Source organism: Amia ocellicauda, chromosome 15 (genome assembly GCF_036373705.1).
Source record: "Amia ocellicauda isolate fAmiCal2 chromosome 15, fAmiCal2.hap1, whole genome shotgun sequence".
Lineage (NCBI taxonomy): Eukaryota > Metazoa > Chordata > Actinopteri > Amiiformes > Amiidae > Amia > Amia ocellicauda.
This window is the reverse complement of record NC_089864.1, coordinates 12663918-12688934: the sequence shown is the minus strand read 5'-3', so window position 1 is coordinate 12688934 and position 25017 is coordinate 12663918. Positions and strand designations below refer to the sequence as shown.

Below are 25017 nucleotides of genomic sequence, written 5' to 3'. Positions count from 1 at the left end.
TGGTTCATTTGTCTCTAACTACAAAGTCAGAATCATTCTAATATTCAAATTAGATTGTGTTCGTATAGTTTTCCTCTTCCCACTTAATTTTTCCTTTTGTAAAATATAAATCTGTATCCTGCTTGATAATTAAACGATGCCGCTTTTTGTTCCAAATATTAAAGGTTGTAAGCCCAGTTTGATTTCATTCACGTACTGTCTCGATTTAATCTTCTGTATAGTGTGTTGAATTCAATAAATGAATGCATTGCTTCTTAATAATGGCCCATAAGCCAATTTTGTCACATTAACAAGGGAATTGTAAATTGAATCCATGGTTCCACTATATGCAGTGAATCCTCTGAGCTCAGGAAAATGGATTTACCTTCTTCATAGTCATATTGATTTCTTCATTGAGAGATGCTAGTTCACAAAAGGACCATTTTAAGTTTTAAGTGACACCAATTGCAGTTTTCATATACAAAACAATGTAAATAGAATGTAAGTGGTTTGTTTTTTAGATTTTAATGGTGGATCAAAACTTAAAATGTCAGATCAGTATTTTCAGTGTCCATTAAAGAAAGGGGGGTAAGGGTGATCCAGTATTATACACAATTGTAAAGGGAATCTTACTGTACATATACACTATTTTATAAGGATATGTAGTCCTAGTATTACATCTCCAATTCTAGTTCTAGAGTTACAGCTAAATTCTCTCCTGGGATCCAGCACAGACTTGGCCAGGCTAGAATAACGGTCTGCAGTGCCAGAATAAACATAACTTCTCCATTTCACTGTTATTTGCCGTATGATGGCTCGTTAATGTTCAGAGAGACTAAAATATTTTACTTTCAGTATGAAGCTGCAATACTAGACGGCTGAAATGTAGAGGGGATGCTCTCATTGGTATACTATATATTTTTTTCCCTCAGTTGTTATTGATGAATACAGTTTAGAGACGATCCCTAAGGCACCTGTGTTAGTCCATCTTTGCTGTTGAAGCTGTCGAAAAATCTTTGCATAGTTAGGTCTTTCATCTTGGTCAGACAGAAAATGGATTCTTTGGAGCGCTGATATGATTCTATGCTAGGGAAATGGCAGCTTGTACCACTTGATTGGCCTTACCGGAAACTCGGCCAAAAGTGTAACATTGCTGGAATGAAAAAAATATTTAGGTTTGTTCTCCCCAGATGCCCCTTCTCCATTTTCGGGAAATGAAAGAATACACATCATAGGTGGCAAATTTAGCACACTGATACAGTGTCACTATTTATTTTCATAATTGTGCATAGTACGCAGTGGTGTAGAGCAACTGGTAAATAGTAATCTTGCTTAGCATCACCCACTAACATTGATTGAATACGTTTTTTTTTTTGTTTTTTTTCCTTACATCATTGTAAATTTTGTCATTCCTCACTGAAAATACTTTTCCACGTGATGTGCAGCCTTGACAGTGCACATGATTGTCCTGTGTGTCATTTGCAGTAAAGTTTTCGGTTTTACTTTTACGATCAGACATGAATATAAATGCAATAAAAAGAATTAGAACTGCTAATAACTGAAATTAATTCTTCATTCAGGACTGATTTAGAAAACAGGGAGCGAGTGAATATCTTTCCTTTTCCTTTAGCCTTATTCAGCTAGTGCGTGTCATATTTTTATGTCGTTAGTAATATTTAATTATGCAAACATTTGGCACTTATGAGTTTGGGGGAGGGGAAAAAAGTGGCCCAATAAAATATGGTTAATTGAGCAAGTTCATGTGTTTAATTCACCTTCCTTTTTCCCTCCAAGGTACATGTACTGGACTGACTGGGGAGAAGTACCCAAGATTGAGCGAGCTGGCATGGATGGTACGAGCCGATCAATCATTATAGCCAACAATATTTACTGGCCCAATGGACTAACGCTAGACTACAATGAGCAGAAACTGTACTGGGCAGATGCAAAATACAACTTCATCCACCGATCCAACCTCGATGGGAATTTAAGGTACGGTTTTCTAGAATTTACTCCATCTACTTCCAAACACTTTTACTTTTGTAGTTGATCTAGTGGTGCTTTTTAATTCTAGCACCGTGACTCAAAGTAAGAAACCTGCTCACCGTTTCCATCACTGTATATTTGACGAGCTTGATGTTTCACAAACTAGTATGTTAATATGAAAATACAATTTCACTGTTTATACGGTAAATTACATTATATTTTTAAATTCGATTAACTGGTTAGATTTTGTTTCTTAACAATGTAGGTCTTTATTTCTAGTTCTTGGTACATTCACTTAATGAGACATATGTCTTGTAAATTTATATGAATCTGACATTTCCTTTTTGCCTCTAATACATATCACACTAATGGAAAAAATAAGTTTGGCAAAAGTTTTGTAGTAACAATTACAAATTAGCTTCCAATCCAAAATAGTTTTAATAGAAAAAAATGATTTAAACAGACAACACACGCATGCAACAGTGCACAAATGGTAGGGAAAGTAAAGATAGATAGCATTAATCACTTGGCATCAAAATGTATTTTATAAGAGACAAGCATTGAATGTAGAGTTGCTACTATAAGTATAACCTAAAAGGTAACAAAATAATGCAAAGCTAACAAGCAACAAATATTTCAGACTATTCTTTGCCCAGCAGCATATGCTCTGAGGAGTTTATGCTTTTTCTAAAGCATGGCTAAGGTTTCAATGTATAGGAAGATAGGAGGCCTGCAGTGAGCGCTCCATTATGCCAGCTTTCAAGCACTAGTGCTTCCATCTTGGTCAGGGGCCACTTTGTCTCTTCAAGGACTGAAAGCCTTTGTGTGACTGAAGGTAACAAGATACGTTAGGAGTTGTAGTAATTCATACTTGATCTGAAGAAATGTTTGGTTACTAAGAAGCCCACCCATTTCAGTGTGTCCTGTATAGCCCACATTGTAAGGTTCAAATGTCCAGAAGTCATCAAAAACTTCAAAAACTTGTCAACATCTTAGGATGTTCAGAGATGAGGCTCCAAAATGTTGTTCTTTGTTATATGAATTCTAAAAATGTGTGCAGAATAATTAGATGTTATGGATGTGGAATATTGGTCATTGTAGGTATTATAAAATCGGAATGCTCTCACTCTGGGTACACACAAACTTTGACAGAAATCCTTCCACTTTATATACAATTTTAGTTAAAACATTTTCTTCAAGTTGTATATTGTGTAATTGTCTACACATTGCAGACAATGATGACTAATACGATGGGCTGCCAATTTTATTTCTGTAGGGAAGTGGTAGTGAAAGGCGCTCTCCCTCACCCCTTTGCCTTGACGCTCTTCGATGACACGCTGTACTGGACCGACTGGAACACGCACTCCATCCACTCCTGTAACAAGGTTACTGGAGAGGACCGCAGAGAGGTCCACACGAACATCTTCTCCCCCATGGACATCCACGTCTTCAACCAGAGAAGACAGCCAGACTGTAAGCCCCGAGAGCATTTCCTATCCTCTATGCTCAAGAAAGAAAAGCTGCTAATAGTCTTGAACCAAAATACTGTCGATCCTGATTTTGTGAATTTTTCATAAATATTAATTTAACTAATTTATTTAGCTTATCAATCTAGTATTTTAGCAAGTTGTTGAATTCCCTCGGTTTCAAAATAAAACTAATCTTAGACTCCTTGTCACCATTCTTGACTCATTATTTTCCTCTTTAGAAAAAGCGAAGGGTTATTAGGGTTAGTTTTGTAATGCTATCCTTCAGAAGTGATTATGGCACATAATCACCTTATTGTGTTCTGGCTCAGAGAACAAAAGTACTTCTGTACTTTTCCCTTCTAAAATTCAGAGAATTTCTAATTCTTTCTAGAGAGCTGGCCAGTTCGGTAAAGCACTTATATTAGTGTTAAGTCTACAGGTTGAGTTTTGTTTGTCCCCTAGGCAACATAGCTCTACTGGTATAGCTGCCCAGTGGTGTATGATTATCAATCTTGATTCGGAGGAGAATTCAATGACTATGTAGTTTAGCCAACATGTTTAATTTGCCCCAGGATTATCCAAAGGTGGCAGCAGGTAACACTGCTAGTGTTTTTTTGGTGATGTACTATATTAAAACAAAACAATGCTGCAGTTAACCTAGTAATGAACCCCTTCCCTCCTGCGTTTTAAAGTAGAACTTCTGAAAAATATTGCAGAATCTTTTTCAGCATCTGACCATTAAACAGCATTTGATGTGAATGAACTGACCTTGAAGGAGAAGTGTAATTCATACTAGTGCAATATAGTAGCACTGGCCTCATGTTTCAGTGCTCACAAGATACAGGTTACAGTCCTCTAACCTTACCACTCCTAACTGTACAGATTCTGGTATTTTTCCACTGTATACTAAACTGTCCTTGTACCGCTAAAATATTTTACAATTTCCCTGTTTTCTGTACTCACTTAAAACCTACTTGACCTAACCTAACTGCATTTATTGAAGCTTCACATTATTGCACCTCAAATTGATAATGGCGATAGAGAGAGAGAGGAATAAAACTCTCTCCTTTCGGTTAATGAAATGATTCTGCTTCACCTTGTAAAAAAAAAAACTTAGTGAAGACAATATAAGACCTCTATATAATATCCTGTCTAAGGCTCATGTCTCGTCTTTTTTTTAAAGCATTTACCAATCCGTGTGAGGGCAATGGCGGGTGTTCCCACCTGTGTCTGATGTCTCCTGTGGAGCCCTTTCACCAGTGTGCCTGTCCAACGGGGGTGCAACTGCTGGACGACGGCAAGACCTGCAAGGACGGTAAGAAGATGCCGTTTAATATTCGAACTAGAACACATAGCTCATATACTAGTTTAAAGACTGGGGAAGCGAGCAGCAGCGCTTCTGTGGTCTATTTCAGAAACCCACCCAAATTCAGGACCGTAAGTCACGGTGCAGCGTGTCACATACGTTGCCGTAGGTTTCTTGAAAAACAAGTTTTAAGTGAAGCCAGGCTGCTAGTCACTTGGATGACTAGCATTTTGTCTGTATTTCTTTTTCACTTTCCAACAAAAGAGATAAATATTGCATTTGTGCTGGAATGCTATCATATTCTTTTGGGGGGATTTAAAAACGTTAAATCGTTCCACACCAGCTTCTTTGTGTTCCCATAGTCGGGCTGCTCTGTGGAAATGTGTACTTTCCATCCCCGAGTGGTTGTTCTTTAGGATGTTGTCAGTTGTTTAGCCAAGGATTTATACACGGCAGGTTTGTAACGGAGGTGAAAGGTGTGATGTACGTTTTAATTGTTTTAAATATATGCTAAATGTGGCAGTTGTATACCAAAGGACAATGTAAACAAGGTGAATAGTAATCAGTCTTCTCTCCTATTTATCCTAATGATCACAGGGTATTGGGCTCCTAAAAATTGAATTGGGGATCTTTTAGCTTTGTCAGCTACCTTGTATAGTGGTGGTTTGGGATAGGAGGTGGGGGGGGGAGAATAAGTGCATGTCATAGCTGTTCTTCCCTTGAGTTATCTCTGAGTAATGATCCTTGTAGCCAAAGGTGATGTGGGCTGACCCTGGTGAAACAGCAGTTGTCTTGGAAACCTTAACTTTTTGAATAGTTCTGATTTACAGCCAAGCCATTTTCCCCCTTTTTTGTTTCAATTCCCAAGCCCAGAGCAAGGAGAGGAAGGCTTTTGTTCTGTGGTCACATGTTCCCACCAGACAATGCTCCTTTCATGGCTGTTTTTTAACTGTTTCAGTGTTTTTCTGTGTAAATTAAGTGAGACTGCGTGTTTGGTGAGGCATGATATAGGCTGTCTTCGTCCAGCCCATGTTACTGATGAGAACTGACTTTTCCTCTTTGTCTGGCTTTGGCCAATGTTCATCTGTTAAAGAGCCCAATTGAATATGCCAACCCGGAAAACAAAGCTGAATGTGTTTTTAAACATCGGGAGAGGGACTCTAATTTGTTAGCCCCTTTGTGTTAGCGCTCACATTTTAACCTCTTCAAGCACAGCAAAATGTTCGCCTACGCATCATCACGCTTTAAGGTGCCTCAAACTGGACATCTGTTTTTAATTCTAAATTGCACATTTGTTCTGCTGGATTTTTAAGTTATTTTCTATGTTTGCATTTGTTATAAATTGTCCCTCCAACCACACTAAAAAAGTGACCCATATAAGGTAGGCCCATATAAACTAAGTTGCCTTTAATGAATGTTGTAGGGAATTGTCCTATAATTCAGAATTTGAAAACAGTATTATACACCACCAACCCTAGTAGTACAGAGGAAGAAAGCAAGTATTTAAAATGCTTTTAGGACTGTTCAACCACCAGCAAAAAGCACCTTTTGTTGTCCAGCAGGGCAGTAAGACTGGAAGGGGCCTTAAGGGGCTGGCTTCTGAATGGAAAGCTGCCTGTTGGTCATGCATGATTGTTCAAAGTGGGCCCGACTGATCTTTTCAAAACTCGTTTCATCAGATTTTATGAGGGGGAAAAAATGTCTCTGCAGGACTCAGATGCATAAATGTGCCTCTCTATTCTTCCCCTTTAAACTGGGCATTTTGGGTACATGAGGCAAGTTAGTCAAAGGAGAGAGAGCAATACTCAGATTTATAAGGTTTTTCTTGGGTTCTAAACGAATATGTGGGAAGTCTTACACTTGGATATTATCCTGAAGTGGCCCTGTACAGTGCCAAGGTCACCCACTGAAAGTGCAAACCTGACCTGGTGCAGCTGCTGGGATGTCATGGCAACAAGTTCCTCTCCTGCAGAGGGAGCCAAAGTGTGGCACCGGATCGTCTGTTGTCCCATCACCCAGCAGGACCATCCCCCACCCCTTGTTTTTATTTCGAGTACGTATTCTGAATACGTAGTGTTTGTTGGACAGACTGCAAATCTACATTTCATTCCAGCTATAAACTTTACAGCTTTTGTGGACAGTAACTTTAATAAGTGCTATAAGCACATTGAAACCATTTTAATAATTTGAGCTAAGTTTCCATTATATACAGTGGAAGCATGCTATTAGTCTTCTATAAATTGAATGCATGTTGGATATTTTGATTGCAGGTGGTTTACTTTGATTTCTCTTAAGGTTCTGTATGGTTAAAGGCCTGGTTTCAAAACTTGAATATAGGCCTAAAGCTTAAGTTTTATTTACATTTGACCAGTAGTTTTACCTACTTTAAACAGAGATAAAAACCACCATGCTAAGTAGTTCCTAGAAGCAAATTACACTTTAAATTTAAGTGCATTTAGTCAGAGTGGTCAGCCAAGTAATCCATTTGTCATGCTATCCATATTGAATTTCCAGTGTTGTAATCTCCGTTTTTCTATTGGCATGACTCGTGTGATTTGGTTTTGTTTCCTCATGAAGGTGCCACGGAGTTGCTCCTGCTCGCCCGCCGCACCGACCTGAGGCGGATCTCTCTAGACACCCCGGACTTCACTGATATCGTGCTGAACCTGGAAGACATCCGTCACGCTATCGCCATCGACTACGACCCCGTGGACGGCCACATCTACTGGACCGACGATGAGGTGCACGCCATTCGCAGATCCTACCTGGATGGCAGTGGGAGTCAGTTTGTGGTGACGTCGCAAGTCAACCACCCCGACGGCATCGCGGTGGACTGGATCGCCAGAAACTTGTACTGGACTGACACGGGCACCGACCGCATCGAGGTGACGCGGCTCAATGGCACCATGCGCAAAATCCTCATCTCCGAAGACCTGGACGAGCCTCGTGCCATAGTTCTGGATCCCATGTCTGGGTGAGCACCCTTACCATGAGTAGATGAACGCTGTCCATGGAAACTTACTGTGTGGGGCTTTGTGTCATTGTTTAATTTGAAAATATTACAAGAAATGTTAACGGCAGTAAAATCGTAGGAGAGTTTCTCATTGCTACAAGGGTATATGACAGATAAGATTTAACCTTATGCAATGACTCCACTGTACATGGTCACCTTAGACTCCTACATTTCAATCTGGTCGTCTACCATGTATAAAAACATTTAAATCCTGGTCGCGGCCTATGTTCAACAAAAATCCAAACTGGACTTAAAGATTCCACATTCTTGTGTGCGATCACTGGATAAAATAACACAAGACTGTGGCTGACTGTGTTACTTGTGGGCATTTTAAAGACAACACAGTTCATCTATCACTTCCCCGCCTTCCTTGATGGTGTTTGTGAAGTCAGGGTTTTACCACAGTGTTCAAGGCCAGTTGACTCATTCCTAAAATAGTTCTGATCTAATGTCTGCTGGTGGAACTGTGCCAGACCTGCTTTTTTCTTCCCTGGGTCTTTGTGTCAAGGAGAACTAAGAAAACATAAAGCATATGTCCTCTCAATATCAGCCTGTGGTTCCCTAGGATCTGGTTGTACATACTTAAGCTAATCGGTCTGAGGTTAGTAATGAAGTATTCAAATCAACTTAACAAAAGATCTGAACTCATCACTTCAGTGATTTATTCATTAGATTTTCTGTAGTAATTCGATTACATTTTTTGACGATAAGTTCTCAAACGGAATATGGTGAAGCTACAGCTGGGTTTATCAGCTCTTCTTCTCTATGTATTGGGATAGTCTTCCACTATTGTGGTATATTACATGCATGAACGGTTCTAAGCATTTTACTTGATGGATTGATTTTTGTTTTTATACGTTTTAACTGATGCTCAGTTCCATATTACAACTCTGTTCAGATTGAACAATTAAGTTCCCTTTTTCCCTCCAGTCATGGACTCTCACATATTATAGCGGAGTAGTTTATAATTTCAGGATCCCTACTGTTGTGTTAATTGCTCAGCTCTAGTACGTCATTACTTCTGCATGCTCGTCCGCATGACAAATTCCTCCACAATTGCTAATGATAATTGTTTTTTTAACACAGATATATGTACTGGACGGACTGGGGAGAAATTCCTAAGATTGAGCGTGCAGCGCTGGATGGAACTGACAGACTGGTGATGGTCAATACGTCTCTTGGCTGGCCAAATGGACTGGCACTGGACTATGCTGAAAGCAAGATTTACTGGGGAGATGCCAAGACCGACAAGATTGAGGTTAGTTCTGCATCTCTCTTACCTACTTGTCCTGAGTGTCAACTGTATGGTAAGTAGATGGGTTCAATTTAAAACATTGTTTTTTGAGCTTGCAGAAAATAACACCTTGCTTGCGGTTCTTCCAGTATATTCTGGTATTTTTGCGTGCACAGAGTACTTCTGCACTAGACAATTCAATATTACCCCCACACTCATTGTGCGGTGTGACTGTTACTCAATGAAGGGATACTGTGCAAGGCCGTCTCGCAACATAAGCAGCTGATTGGATTATCACACTCTCCTTGCTGCAGTTTGGCTGCTGCTGTGCAGAGAGAACGGTCTCCGTCAACACTTCTGTTTTTCACTGAACATCATCGGTGGTCTTCGCTATAGTTTTGACTCTACTTCCAGTTGGTATGTTAAGTTATTGGTCCAGTAATTTGCATTTATTTGATTAATGGTTTCCTTGGTAGGCACATGATGTGAAGGATTTACTGGATTGGCTTTATCTGAGCTTCTAACTGAGAGATCAAGATCTGAAATAGCTGTCACTTTTTTTTTTAATGTCTTTGTTGACGAAGAATCACTAAACATAATGAATGATAAGGTAAACGAGTTTAACTATCAGTGTGTTTAGATCTTAAGCTTTTCAGGAGTGGGTAGCCAGTTGTGATGCAGACTGCCGACCACTTCCACACAGACCACAGGCCGTGACTTCCAGGAGCATGTGATTAACTCCAGTCAAAAAACACGATCTAATTAGACATGAAGATCAGAGGATATCGATTCCTCTGTGGCAGTGTAGGGGTTTTAGTAGTGGAGGGAAATTTGTATCTTGAGTGAAGTGGGATAAAAATGCTACATGTTGACATTCAAACTGGGTTTGTTACAAGACTTGAAATGGTTAAGATGAGTGAAAGTATTTTTCATATTGGTAAAGCGTATATATGAAACTCATCAGCCTTTTAAATACTATCTGCCTTTCGTAAGATGACGAGGGTGGGGGGGATTGCCTTCAGTCATGTATGTTTTTCTGTTCATACTTTATCATTGGATGAACTTCCAATGTCACCACCTCGTCTTTTCCATTGAGAAGCAGCCGGATGAAAAGGCTAAAAAAAAAAAAAAAGAAAAAAAAGCCATGCAAACGGTCTGTATTTGTTTGTATTAAGACACTTTTTACAGATGCAGCCTCCCTGCCCCCCTTCTTCCTTAGCCAGCTTTTATCCACCAGTATTATCCCATGTTATCCTGCAACACTGCATTTTGGTGTCCCTGCTTTGACTTGTTCATTAAGCGGTGTGTCGGTGGCTCCGGCTGTGCTGATCGCTTGGCCCCGAGGAGATAATACAGCGGCTGTGGGGGTTAATGGAGAGCGGCGGGGGGATTCAGCGGGGGTCCTTTGTTCCGGGTTTATCTGGCAGCCTGCAGCAAGCAGCCTCACACTGCTAGCCTGGCAGCTGGCTTTGTCAGACAGCTCAGGCAGCACTTACTGGCGTATCGGCTCTGCTGGGGAGCAGGGCCGGAGTTGTGTGTTCTCTGGCGGGCCGCCGGGGTGTCAGCAGTCCTTGGCACCGTGTTTGCAGCAGGGCAGAAGTGTCTGAAACTAACAAGGCCGTGTGAGAAGGACAGCAGGTATTCGTGACTCACATTGTTGGGGCCCGCTTTTATGTAGAAAATGATGCAAGCTGGCTTCTCATTCTGACAGAGGTGGCTTCGTGGAGGCATTTAAATAGAATACAGCACTTTCATAGCCCTTCCAAAAGCCCTTCCTGGTCATAACTTCAGATGTTGTGTAGACTTGCTATGGAAGCTGTGATACAATGTAGAAGGGGCTTGGATTACAGTCAGTTGAGTTATCAATAAGCAGAGGTTTTATTGTTCACACGGGAGATTACCGTCAGCTAATTGGAAAGCCATAACCATTGGCTTGTATATTTCACAAAAATACTACACAAAACATGTGTGTGTGTACTAAAAGTTATGATTCATATACCTGCTGATTTAATGTGAAAATGATTTCAAACCCACATTCTGGCTCTTCAAGGTTGATGCAATTACATATAAGCTAAACCTTGATTTCTGCAAGGAACCATTACTCAAAGTTAGCTGGGTGGTTAATGGCAGTCTTAAAAGCAATCGACTCATTATAAGACATTCAACAGTGGATATTTCCACAGTCTATTCACTACATTTGTTTATTATACAAGATTTTGGGGGGAAATGGCATAATAAAATGCTAATTTCACTTAATGTGTTATGGTCATGCAACTTATCAGATAAGGGCCGTTGCACTCAGATGTAGGGATATGACTTAAAATGTGAAGCTTGTGATCACGGAGCAAGATTACTTGTGTTTCATCCAAAATATCAAACATTTACCAAAATGAGTATAAATTACAGATCAGTACAAGCAATGTTCTGTTTAAAACATTAGGTTCACATACACTGGGGGTTTAACCTTGTTTGATGAAAATTTGTATTTGTGCCATTTAGTGGAATTATTCAGCACAGTTGCCAGTAACTCATTAATGTACATTTTAAAAATGTTTATCTAACTGAAGACTTGGTTATTGCCCAGAGATGTATTTATTAACCACTCAAACTGATGAAAATTACCTTTGCATGACATAAATCAGACCATACTGACTTTCTTGCAAGGAAGAGGAGTTTAACATAATATAAACAACCTGAACTGGAACAACCTTACGCCCTGCATATACCCTACATATTACTTCAGCAGAAAGATGTGTTGATGCTATGAACAGATTTTAGGATATGGTTACATTTTGTACATTGATTGTGCAAAATGGAACCGCTGTTTCACTGATACCACAACCAACATAAAGGATAAATCCAGAGGTGCATTGAATGCCCACTTTCAAAATGGTTTGGAGACTTCCCCACGCTCTCTTTTCATCCTGTTTATGTACATTCCTCAAGACCTGACACAACCTTGATTTTAAAATCAGTTTTTAAATTATAGCAGTATGTGATGGTGTCAAGTGAAGCCCACCAGGTGTTATATTCAGTCGTGTCTATTACAAATTGAGTTGCAGAGACCACTTGCATGTATATAAATAGCAGCAGTCGGACGCAGCTTTTTCCTTTGGTAAACATATGTCTTGGTGCAGATATCAGGACTCGGTATGATTAGAGCACTCTGATTAATCACCAGTGTGCCTCCTTGCCCTGATCTGTTGAGGGGAATTTTGTTATACTTGTTGATCTTGGAGACATCTTTTGTCTACATATTTTTTAGCATTGTGTATACATTGAGTATTCTAGATTGTCTGTGGTTATGTTTTTTTACTTTTTCATGTGAGTTGGGTGTGTGCTCCTTTTTTTTATTATCTGCTCAGTGTTTTTCCCCATGGAAATAAAGAAATCCTGTTTGGTGTGATAGGCTTATTGTACAGACTACAGCCTGTATGGGAGTTGCAGATACTCAAATGACAGTGTAGAAACCACAAACAAGTAGGATGTGTGAAGGTGATCTGTCAATTTGTTTTATTTATTCCAGAAATATCTTGTGATCATGAGAACTATTTTCTTGGTAGAAACATGGTAATTAATCTTGTGATCTTGATAGTGTCAACACTATCATCACTAGAAACAGTCAAGGCCTTTTATGGACTCGGGCAAGTTAAGTTTCACTTTGTCCTTACATGGCTGTGTGTGTAGATAGCTGTTGTAGTAGAATTTTTTTCCAGTTGCTTGCCCAACTTGTCAAGAAGGACCTTGAGCTACCTCTCTCCTCTTATGGAAGACGCATGCCTTTGCACTGCTGGTGGACTGTAGTGATGAAGGAGCTTAGGATACATCTCCACCTGTGAGTTGTGCAGCAGGTCTGTGCAGACCGAGCAGGGGAGAGGAGGCCTGGACAGGCCCCTGGCTCTCACAGCTCACAGAGGTGGTGTTTGCGGCAGAGCCCACATCTGTTTCCTATTGCAGACTGTGCTCTAGCTGTGGTTTGCAATGTTTAGAATAGCCCCAGAATGTGAAACCCACACCACATTGTGGTTACAACTCCCAAACCATTGGAGACCTTCTGGCTGAAACCATTTCGCTGGGGATGGAAACTTTATTATTAAATATGTATATTTTTAAAGCCACACTAGATTAATAGATTGAACTAATAGATTGCAGCCGGCCTCTTAAGTGGCCAAATTGAGTGTGAGAATTTTTCTGCTGTGATTTAAGTGAAAGGTGACTGGTATACACTAGATGTTGACTTTACTCCTAGATGCGCCTCTTCACTGACAGTTTAGTCACTAGACATAGTAATTGAAAGAGACTGTGACTAAATTAGGTGTATTAAGTAACACTAAGTGTAGTAATGGCTTAGTATTTAGTGTATGATTTTTTTTTCTCCCCGTCCCTCTTCTCTTACCAGTCACTGATTTGCTTTTCTGTGAAGTAGTTCTCATGAATCTGTTCTGCAAGGAAACTGAAGAAGCATTGTGCTCATTTTAATTTTGGTAACCAAGCAGATTCTATTGATGACATTTCAATGTAGCTCACATTCTAAAACTGCTAGCTGAATGCTATTTATGCACAGTCTGGAAGTAATAAAAAGCAAAGGCAGCCAGAATTGCAAGCCAGAAAAGTCCCTGGAAGAAAAACAGAAGTTTTCTAGAGTGTAGAATTTCAGAGCTCCATGGGATTGGCAAGTATGGTGGCTGGGAGCTCAGAATAGTGATCTGTATTTAACACAAAATGCACTGGACATGTTTACTCCAGAGTGTTAATACTGTTGAAAGTGTAACAAGTTTTAGTTATGAATATTTTTCAAAACACAATTTTAATCAGTTTTTAATTTGTCCTATTTATTGCTCTCAATAGAACTACTTTACAGAAATTGTTATACTGTTGGAGATGTATTTGGAGTAGAGAATGCATTTTTTAAATGCCGTGGATTCCTGCAAGTTATTTGTTCCGTTTGTCACTCATGAAAATTTCTATTGCAAAGGACCACATTCCAAATTCTTTATAATTGTGTATTTTCTTGTATACTATCTTTTCATGGACATTTCCCTGTTTACCAGTGTAAACCCCCCTGTTAGACAAGCCCGGGTATTTTTAGTTAAACAAAGGCTGTGTATCAGTTTGGAGATGGTAAATGGGCCATCCTTGCTCACGCAGTACACACACTCACAAGATTAAAGATGTGTATTTGTGAATTGGAGTAAATGTGGCAGCCATATGCGCCCTTGTTTGTTTGCTCTTGCAGATGGTTTTATTAACGCCACTGCAGTTTATAGCCAGGTTGCTATGCTTTTTGCTTTTCATTTACCAAACTGTTAAAATATTACAATCTCAGTATAATGTTCTTTTGTTAAATCTTACCATAAAACTAAGTTAGTGGCCAGCATGAACAGATTTGAAATGTATGCTTCCTAGGCCTACTTCCTGGGCCTGGTGCTCAATATAAAATGTAATCAATAAAGAATTAACTAAGGTCAGAAATAAAAGATTAAGTTCTAGAAACGACACCCCTTCCCCGCAGGCTCCAACACACATTTTTGCCAGATGGATGTTATAGATCTTCATGTACATTGACAATAAGTTCAGACAAAAGATCAGGCCCATTACAGTAGGTACACGATGTCAAACTCCAGCTTTGCAGTGTTTGACCTCTCCCAATGAGGCACATTTGAAAGGAGCTCTGGTGAACCAGTAGGTGGTGGTGTTCCCTTCCTTCCAGAAAATAATAGGAGAAATTAAATATGCTAAAATACCTCTGAATGTAGATATCATACACAGATGCTGTGCTCTTAAATATAAAAAAATCCCATTACATCTTCCTTCTTCCCTTGATTTCCTTTTATTCACTGTATCAAAGATTCAGTAACATCAGCAACAAAAGCTCAATGTACCATGGCCTTATCATAGCCACATCATATTCAGATGTACTATTACCTTCCCCTTTTCAGGCACAAATCTTAGAAACACACATGAATAAAGCAGAGCTGGGTGCTTGCACAGGTTTTTTTTTTTTTTTTAAGGAGTAAAATTGCTTTCAGATCTGTATTGTTGGTAGGCTTGTCTTGTGTTGAAAGTTTCTAAGAAATGTGTATTTCAAACATTTTTCCTCACACGACATGTAGAGGATTCTCCTTTAGACACTCTGCAGCTGCTCCTTTATTCAATCTGAGATGTTCTACAGCCTCAGTGAGCAGACATGAAGGTGTTTATGGTCGAGGGTGCTATTCTTGTGCGGCGATATCAGTCTCAAAAGCTGCCCTCTCTGTGACAGGTAATTAACATGGACGGCACGGGGCGTATGGTCCTGGTGGAGGACAAGCTGCCGCACATCTTTGGGTTCACGCTGCTCGGGGACTTCATCTACTGGACGGACTGGCAGCGGCGGAGCATCGAGCGCGTGCACAAGCGCACTGCCGAACGAGAGATCATCATCGATCAGCTGCCCGACCTCATGGGCCTCAAGGCCACCAACGTGCACCAGATCATGGGTGAGGATATCTGAGACGGTCTTCACATGACATATGAACCTGTAATCACACACATTGGTGTCTCTCTCTCTCTCTCTCCAATACCAGTTATACACAAGATATGTTATAGGAACTGCTGATCTATGATTCTCGTATACATTTTATAATTATGCTAAGAACACACTGATTAGAGTGAATAGGTAAGCGTTATTCATATTTGAAGGATTTTCTTCTGTTCAGTAGAAATAACAAAAGTAGGTCAGATTTTAAATTTGTGTGACCTGTCCTACTGAATGCCACACGTGCAGTAATCAGTCATCTCACATTAAATATTTAATGGTGCACAGCAGTAATGACTCCTGGGTTATTCATTTGTAAGAAAGCTCATGCCTCCTGGTTAGTAATTTGTCGTTAAACATTGGTATGTTGTGTGAATGAAATGAAATCAAGCTCTCAGGCTCAGGAGTTGCTGCTTAGAAGTCCATATCGGTTAAGTGCCGATAGCTGCAGTGGCTGCAAGTAGTGGTTACTACATAGAAATTAAGTCTTCTTTCTCCTCCCCAAGGTACGAATCCCTGTGCTGATGATAATGGGGGTTGCAGCCATCTCTGCCTGTACAAGCCCCAAGGTGTGCAGTGTGCCTGTCCCATCGGCCTGGAGCTCATCAGTGACATGAGCACCTGCATTGTCCCTGAAGCCTTCCTGTTGTTCTCGAGACACACTGACATCCGACGCATCTCCTTGGAAACCAACAACAACAATGTGGCCATCCCCCTCACGGGTGTGAAAGAGGCCTCAGCCCTGGACTTTGATGTCACTGACAATCGCATCTACTGGACAGACATCACACTGAAGGTAAGAACGGCCTCCTCAGTGCCAGAGCGGCTCCTTGGCAGCCCGGAGCTGTCAGGGATAATGGGCTCCCCAGAGACACTGCCTCGAAAATAATTAATGGCTTATTTGTGTTTTCTGGTTCACACCAGCCAGGGATTGTAAGCAATTTCAGTTATAATTATCTTTAAAAATGCTCACAAATTAATGAGGAATCTATTTTTAACCTCTTTTTTTATTAATACAAATCAGTTTTATTTAGTTATCCTTTTTACACTCTTTTTGTCTTCAAGAGTTTGGAAACCTATCTGTTTGTGTGTATAATTAATTTAAGCAGAATTAAACCAATGGCAAAAGGCCCATCTGTAGAGTTTGACTCAATGGGAGGGTGGATTCACATGTTGATAAGTACAGGGGGAGGGGATTCAGACCACTGATTTTAGCATAAACGAGTGATGTGATTTTAAACTGTATTAGGGTGAAGGCCTGTTTTTTTTCCCCTGTGTTTAGGCTAACAGACATTCACATTAGATGTATTCTATTGCAGGCTGCATTCTGCCTTCCCTGTCATGTGGTGCATAAATGTGCAGAAAGGGGTTTCCGTCACTTGTTTTATCTCCTACCTGAAGAGCAAATAAATGGAAATTTGAGAAGTATTTGACAGTCAAAGAATACTAAGGATAAGATGAGTCACTTTAAATAGTGCTGCAAAGATCTGTCTTGACCGGTTTTGCACAATACCATGCAGCCTGGCTGACCTTCAAATCCCAACTGACACTTAAACATCCTTTAAAAACACACACACGCAAAAAAAAAAAAGGGTATTGTTGCTGTGTGGGTTATCTGTACCTATGTGTTCAGTCCTGCCTTCGTCTTCTCAGACCATCAGCCGGGCCTTCATGAATGGCAGCGCATTGGAACATGTGGTGGAGTTTGGTCTGGACTACCCAGAGGGCATGGCAGTGGACTGGCTGGGGAAAAACCTGTACTGGGCAGATACTGGCACCAACCGCATAGAGGTGGCCAAGCTGGACGGACAGCACCGCCAGGTCCTGGTGTGGAAGGACTTAGACAGCCCCAGGGCTCTGGCTCTGGATCCAGCAGAGGGGTAAGAGACATTACCATACTACATTTGAATCTGAAATAACCTGGAGTTCTTTTGTGGGACAACACAACCTTGCCCAGTTTTACAGAGGGCCCCTGACAGTGCCGAAACTTTGGAGAACTTGTTTTGCAATGCGTGATACTGATTTTTATATATATAATTTCAGCTTCATGTACTGGACTGAGTGGGGTGGCAAACCCAAGATTGACCGCGCAGCTATGGATGGAACCGGGCGCATCACACTAGTGCCCAACGTGGGCCGAGCAAATGGCCTAACTATTGACTACGCTGAACGGAGGCTCTACTGGACCGATCTGGACACCACTCTCATAGAGTCCTCTAACATGCTCGGTGAATTACTTTTTTTTTGTTTTTATTTTCAAACTGGGGTGCAGTATTTTCTTCAACAAAGATGTTTAAATGTGAATTAAATGCTTTGTTTCAACCGAGCCGTTTGCACTTTCGATGTGGCATATATGATTTTTCCTGAAAAATCTCTCTGAATAACTGTAAACTTGGATTGGGCCCAGTTACAAAGACCTAAAAATGATACTACTATTACACATTTCTAAAAATGTCACTGCTTGAAACAACTAGCAATTTAAACATACAAAATAGTACTGACCTAAGTGTATCATTTCAGCTTAAAATAGGCTTTACCAGGCAGCTGGCTAATAAAAGGTTTTTTCTTATCCCCCCTCTCTCTCCCTGTATCTGTGAATGAAATCCCACAGGCCAGGAGCGCGAAGTCATCGCGGACGACCTGCCCCACCCGTTCGGCCTGACGCAGTACCAGGACTATATCTACTGGACCGACTGGAGCCAGCGCAGCATCGAGAGGGCCAACAAGACCAGTGGGCAGAACCGCACCATCATCCAGGGCCACCTGGACTATGTCATGGACATCCTGGTGTTCCACTCGTCCCGGCAGGGCGGCTGGAACGCCTGCGCCTCCACCAACGGCCACTGCTCCCACCTGTGCCTCGCTGTGCCCATTAGCAGCTTCGTGTGCGGCTGCCCGGCGCACTACTCGCTCAACTCCGACAACAAGACCTGTAGTGGTGAGTCAGCCCGGTCTCTCGCATGCACCTCATGGGTGCTGCTCTTCAGAGGGTGACTTTTGTACTGTGAAGTCAAGGGTTGTTTTTTTCCCTCTCCTTTCTCTCTTCCCCCCCAGGGTGACTGGGCACTTGTTAGTCTTTTCCGCAGTGGGTTTGGGGCTTAGAATTTAAACTATAGAATACTGCATACTGGAACCTTGACTGTTGCCAAGTCTAACTACTGTATCTCCCATTAGTTTCACAGTATTACCTAAAACAATTGCTCTGGCAGAGAAAGGAGATGTATGTTCGCGTGCATTTATGTATGTGTATATGAAGAATGTTTTTAATTTAAATATGAGAAGACATGGCTGCCTTTTTTTCTTCACAAGACAGTGTGGTTTTAAAGTTAGTTGCCAACTTGGCAGAAGTTGAAAAAAAAATATTGCTCAGTGTAAGCAAGACTGGATTTATCTCAATGTTTGACTTTGTAAAAAATAAATTTAATTATTTTGGGTATTGAGGGTATTCTGCTGGAGCTGATTTTATTTGTGCATGTGTAGTGCTGTAGATAGGCATTTTGAGCTTTAGATAATTGGCACATTGCTGATACAAAACTGTACAATCTCTCAAAAAATACAAAAGATGTGCAGACATCTTAAGCATTGTTTTAAGTGGTTGTATTTTACGTATATAGGCATTTTACATTTACAATCTCTTAAGATGTGAAAATCCAACCACAAACTTTGAAAGTATAGCAAGCAATACACTACCAGTATACAACCTTGCCCCCCCAGTTTTAAACGGTTGTATTATTCCCCTGTGGTATCGGCAATAACACACACACATCTCTGTGGAGTCTAATCTGCAGCTTTTGTCATTTCTCCGGTTGTCTTTCCATGCACTCACTCTGTCTGTTTCTCCAGCCCCGACATCCTTCCTCCTCTTCAGTCAGAAAACTGCCATCAACCGAATGGTGATAGATGAGCAGCAGAGTCCTGACATCATCCTGCCCATCCACAGCCTGCGAAACGTGCGTGCCATCGACTATGACCCCCTGGACAAGCACCTCTACTGGATAGACTCGAAACAGAACTCTATCCGCAGAGCGCAGGAGGATGGCAATCAGGTACGGGCAGCTGCTGCAGGCCACATGCACTTTAGTTCACTTATACAGTAGGTGTGGTTGTCTTGATGTCATTCAACATAGAGTTCATACATTTGAAAATGATTCAGTGAGCTTTAAACTGCTACTCCCCTGATTTCTGTCTAACAACACTGTGGATTTCCTGGTCCTTAAGAGTATGACCGTGGTGTCCAGCATCGTGGGCAACCAGAACCTCGGTCTGCAGCCCTACGACCTGAGCATCGACATCTACAGCCGCTTCATCTACTGGACCAACGAGATTACCAACGTCATTAACGTCACACGCACGGATGGCCGGAGGGTGGGTGTGGTGCTGCGGGGTGATCAGGACAAGCCCAGAGCCATCGTGGTCAACCCAGAGAGAGGGTAGGTGGTGCCTGCTCACCGGGGCTGTAGTCTGCGAGTTACCCACTTACTTCCATTAGTGTTTGTTTTTGCAGGGGTGATGTATTACATGCATGTTATAATGTGTTAATAACAGCTTGGTGTGAGGTTATAACAGCGTCTCCTGCCGTTGATTTCTTTAGGTACATGTACTTCACAAACCTGCAGGACAGGTCCCCCAAGATTGAGCGTGCGGCACTGGACGGCACTGAAAGGGAGATGCTGTTCTTCACTGGCCTTGGGAAGCCCGTCGCCCTGGCCATCGACAACGAGCTGGGCAAGCTGTTCTGGGTGGACTCGGACCTGCGCCGCATTGAGAGCAGCGACCTCTCGGGTAAATCGGCAGGAATGCAGAGCTCTGTCCATGTTGTGTGCTTCTAGGGTGTGTTTGCTTCGCAGTGTGGTGCCACCTTTTAGTGATCCTTTGTTTGGAGTCGAACTCTCCTTTTGAAGCGCGACTTGGGCAGCCACCATGCTTTGGAGGTTTCCGATTCACAAACAGTTTAGTTTGCTCAATGCACTTTTAATGTTTACATCTACAAAGCTTTTAATTGTTGACTTATGAAAAACATACTGCCTTTCCATTGTAGTTTGAACACTGTAATTATCCAACGACTCATAAAGGACTTCCATATGTTAGATAGCTAATTGAAATACAAATGTTTTTCAGCTATTTACAAATATTCACCAGTAAATTATACATGATGTATTTCCTCTGTTAAGTGATCAAAGTAGTTTTATTTTTCTCTTTACCCTTCGCCCCCTTTGTGAGATGCTGATTAGGACTTCTGTGGAATTCTTATTTTGATTTAAAGCATTTCTTTATTGGGTGTTTTCCTAGTCAGACAAACCTTAACTCTAAAGTCTCAGGCCTTAATGTAATCACTAACACAGATAAAAATTGCATCTCTCTCGATCTAGTAACTCCATTTTGTAGTAGTAGTATAAGTGTAATTCATACGATATATTAATATTCAATAATTACAACTTAACATCAGAAAGTTGCTGTAAATCTCCCTATTGGAGAGAGGGGAAAAAAAATCTACACAGAGCATTAGACTGAAAACAGATGTCTAAATATTTTGTTTATCGGAATAAAGTTTGTAAATCAGTGTTGCGTTCTCCAGAATACTAGCCTGCAACGAGACCATTAACATCAGCAGTAGCAAAGAAAGGGGAAATGTGTAATCCTACCAAGTCATGCTTTTTCAAATGTGCCAAAATATTGTACAGCTTCAGTTGTATCTGCTAGAAGCCCCTGTTCAGCAGATTCCAGTGGTTCCTTGGTGCCGTGCACACTCCCAGAGGAATGCTAACCATCTGAACACGAGCGGGGGGGCTCCTGTGTAAAATAAACAGAACGCTTAAACTATTACGATGGAGAATCGGTGCCCATTAGAGCCGTTCATGTGGCAATACTTCGGACCACAAATAAAGTAGTTACCCAATTAACCACAGGATATTGGCTCACGGACACAGATCCGTCTAAAATTAGATTGATGTCCACGATATGAGCGGCTGTCATTAGCCTCCCTGAAGGCATATGTTTATGTTCAGCTGCACTGTAAATAGCAGTCGGGAGGATGTGGTGAGTTGTTTCTCTATATGGGGAACACTTTTGGTACAGAAGAACTGTTTAGTTTGGTTCTGTCTGCCTTCACTAGTGATAAACTCACACCCTGTGATTACAAAGCTGCCCAAGTACTGGTAACCATTTTCAACAACAAAGATATGTGATGACGGAGTGCTTAAGGAGAAAAGGCACAGTTTGCTCCAACAAATTGAGCAATGTTTTTATTTTTTAATATATATAGATCTACTTACTATCATTCATAAGGCAGTGTGGGAGATCTGTCTTAATTACTAATAGGTCAACAAAGCCCCTCTGTTAGGTTTCACTTGCTCATTTGGTATTTTGTGGCCAAGGATCTATTTTCGCGTTCCTTGACGTTTGGCCTGTTTGCGGTCCTGATATCCGCAGGTGCCAATCGAATTGTCATAGAGGACTCGAACATCCTGCAGCCTGTGGGACTGACGGTGTTTGGAAACCACCTGTACTGGATCGACCGGCAGCAGCAGATGATCGAGAGGATCGACAAAGTCACCCGGGAGGGGCGCACCAAGATCCAAGCTCGGATCACCTCTCTGAGCGACATCCACGCCGTCAGCCAGCTGGACATGAAGGAGTACAGTAAGTGAATACAGCAACCCCTGTGAAGTGCTGATTTATAGACCTACCTGGCCTGTGTAGAAATCCAGTTTGACCCTATTCCCTTTAATTGAATGGATCATTCTAGTAAAATAGTCTTTTCCTAGGCGTATGTATTAAATACAATAGGTCAGAAATGGTGAGGCTGTTTTTCTTATTTTAGGGAAGCATCCTTGCACTTTGGACAACGGAGGCTGCTCACACATCTGCATAGTGAAAGGTGACGGCACCACGCGCTGCTCCTGCCCGGTGCATCTGGTGCTGCTGCAGGACGAGCTCTCTTGTGGAGGTAAATGCGGCACCTCTGCTGCTTTAATCCAGTCCCTTGTTTATATATGACTTGCATAGTCGCAATGTTACTATCAGAGTGCCCCCATGTGTGTACTTGGTCCACTGCTACGAATTTGAGAGTGTGCCTCTAAAACGGACATTGAAAATAGCAGTTTAGAGTTCTGTGCTCGAGGTGTTGAGGCTGACCGGATGCGTTCTCCTCCAGAGCCCCCGACGTGCTCCCCGGAGCAGTTCTCCTGCTCCTCGGGGGACGTGGACTGCATCCCCCAGGCCTGGCGCTGCGACGGGTACCCGGAGTGCGACGACAGCAGCGACGAGGAGGACTGCCCGGTCTGCTCGGACACGGAGTTCCAGTGCAACAGCCGCCAGTGCGTGGACATCATCCTGCGCTGCAATGGAGAGATCAACTGCCAGGACAAGTCGGACGAGAACGACTGCGAAGGTAATGAAGACGAGGTCATCCGGGGGGCTTCAGGAGTAGGGATGCTGTTGATTCAATGAGTTTCGGTGTTCTCTAGTAATTTAAAATTACGTTATCCACATCAGGTTATTTTTGTGGGTGTGACACTTGTCTGTGATATCTAGGTCTTTAAATAAGTGAGAATTAGAACATCAAAGTGTCCGTGCAGTGTTTTAAAATCCACACAAGGTCTCTTAAATGATTCTCACATTTTAACAACCATATCTTGTATTTGTTCTTTTCAGTTCGTTGTCCAGTTGACCAGTTCAGCTGCTCCAATGGACAGTGCATTGGAAAACACAAGAAGTGTGACCAGAACACAGACTGCTCGAATAACTCGGATGAGCTCGGCTGCTGTAAGTAGTGCCTGGACTCGGGACGCTTTCTAAACCGTTGAGTACGCCGTGTTGTCTCTGGGCGAGCCGCCGCGAGTCTCTGTGCTGATGTGTCTTCTTGTCGCTCAGATCCCACGGAGGAGCCGTCGCCGCAGTCCACCAACACCATCGGCTCCATCATCGGGGTGATCCTGGCGCTCTTCATTGTGGGAGCCATGTACTTCGTATGCCAGCGGGTGCTGTGTCCACACATGAAGGACGACGGAGAGACGATGACCAACGACTTTGTGGTCCACGGAGCCTCTTCTGTGCCTCTCGGATACGTGCCACACCCAAACTCCCTGTCCGGGTCGCTGCCAGGTGAGTCGCGAGCTTCAGCTGTGTGTTTCTCGCCATGTACCACTGTAAAGCACCCAGTTTTATTACATAGTTCTTATTCTGCTGGTAGAATTGTCATTGCTAGCAGCGTGCCATTTGTCCAGGGTTGAGTGTTTACAGAAAGATAAACAGCCTCCACATGACCTTTGCTACCATCCATTCTGACAGAAGGAGGCCTGTTCTCATGCTTGGTAATCGGTAATCTTTAGGAAAAAACGCACCAAAGAACCTGGAGAGGTGAAATGAAAGTTGTGCTGTATATAGCAGGACACAAAATGACCCATTGTGTTTAGGAATTCCCCCTATATTGTCAGAAGAATTCATGATCTTGTATTTGTTGTATAAGGCGTGTGTTCAGCGCCTCTCGGTCAGCAGATACTGATCGTCGATGTCTTGTTACAGGAATGTCGCGAGGGAAGTCGGTGATGAGCTCTCTGAGTATCATGGGGGGCAGCAGCGGACCTCCCTACGACCGTGCCCACGTCACCGGCGCCTCGTCCAGCAGCTCCTCCAGCACCAAAGGCACTTACTTCCCACCGGTGAGCCAACAGAGTTGCACATTGTTATAATCACAACTTTGGCAGTGATATTTTTAAAAGCAGGCTCCAGATTTGCTACTCAGCACAAGGGGGCTGCAGCCCAGGTTGACAGGTCTGTCTTGTCTCTTGTAGTATTGAATCTGTTTTGGGGGGAATTGAGAATATACAGCATTGAATAACAAAATCCTTGTCCTCTGTTGTCGTATCACTGGGCAGCCCAAGTTAGCCTGCAGAAACCATAACAAAAAGTATGTGTGTTTGGAATACCAACATGGCGTCCGTGACTGCCAAGAGTTATTCTCATTGTAATCATGACAATAAGTCAAGATGTAAATATAAAACATTGCTGGTTAGAGCTGTGCTGCCAGCAGTGTGTAGTAAGTGGATGGAATTTGGGCATTTTAAGCACGTTCTTTAAAGTGGTGTGGACTGCATGGCGGTTCAAAGGGCCCTTTGTCTGCAGTTTGTGTGACATCTGTATGTGCATTTCCCTCTCCCTAGATCCTGAACCCGCCTCCTTCCCCCGCCACCGAGCGCTCACACTACACCATGGAGTTCGGCTACTCCTCCAACAGCCCCTCGACACACCGCTCCTACAGGTACTGCACACTGACAACCCTTTTGACTGCACTGTGACACAGGACCATAGTAGTGGGCTCACACAATCTTGTCACTTAGTACAACTGTTGCTGTTCAATCCTTTAGAGATTTAAAAAACACTTCAGCAAATCACATTCTGCCATACGCAAGCATTTTTTCAAACAGTTGTGTGTTACACTCCCCGCAAACTTTTTCCCTGTTCTCAGTCTATACGGTGGGTCTGTGTGGTTGAATAACTGACTATGAAACGAGC

The 25017-nt window shown here is 42.1% G+C and overlaps 1 protein-coding gene across 2 annotated transcripts in view; it reads left to right on the top strand.

The window, feature by feature from the left end:
- lrp6 (low density lipoprotein receptor-related protein 6) overlaps window positions 1-25017 on the top strand; it is a 53546-nt gene that overhangs the window by 22837 nt on the left and 5692 nt on the right. For both annotated transcript variants that reach the window (XM_066724694.1, XM_066724693.1), the window contains exons 3-22: window positions 1774-1971; window positions 3242-3438; window positions 4618-4749; window positions 7318-7714; window positions 8840-9011; window positions 15250-15466; window positions 16011-16300; window positions 17158-17384; window positions 17548-17732; window positions 18116-18442; window positions 19348-19550; window positions 19723-19934; window positions 20096-20286; window positions 21934-22143; window positions 22325-22450; window positions 22658-22894; window positions 23158-23268; window positions 23377-23607; window positions 24028-24164; window positions 24666-24763. In XM_066724694.1, the coding sequence (XP_066580791.1) occupies window positions 1774-1971; window positions 3242-3438; window positions 4618-4749; window positions 7318-7714; window positions 8840-9011; window positions 15250-15466; window positions 16011-16300; window positions 17158-17384; window positions 17548-17732; window positions 18116-18442; window positions 19348-19550; window positions 19723-19934; window positions 20096-20286; window positions 21934-22143; window positions 22325-22450; window positions 22658-22894; window positions 23158-23268; window positions 23377-23607; window positions 24028-24164; window positions 24666-24763 (4098 nt within the window). The remainder of the gene's footprint in view (window positions 1-1773; window positions 1972-3241; window positions 3439-4617; window positions 4750-7317; window positions 7715-8839; window positions 9012-15249; window positions 15467-16010; window positions 16301-17157; window positions 17385-17547; window positions 17733-18115; window positions 18443-19347; window positions 19551-19722; window positions 19935-20095; window positions 20287-21933; window positions 22144-22324; window positions 22451-22657; window positions 22895-23157; window positions 23269-23376; window positions 23608-24027; window positions 24165-24665; window positions 24764-25017) is intronic.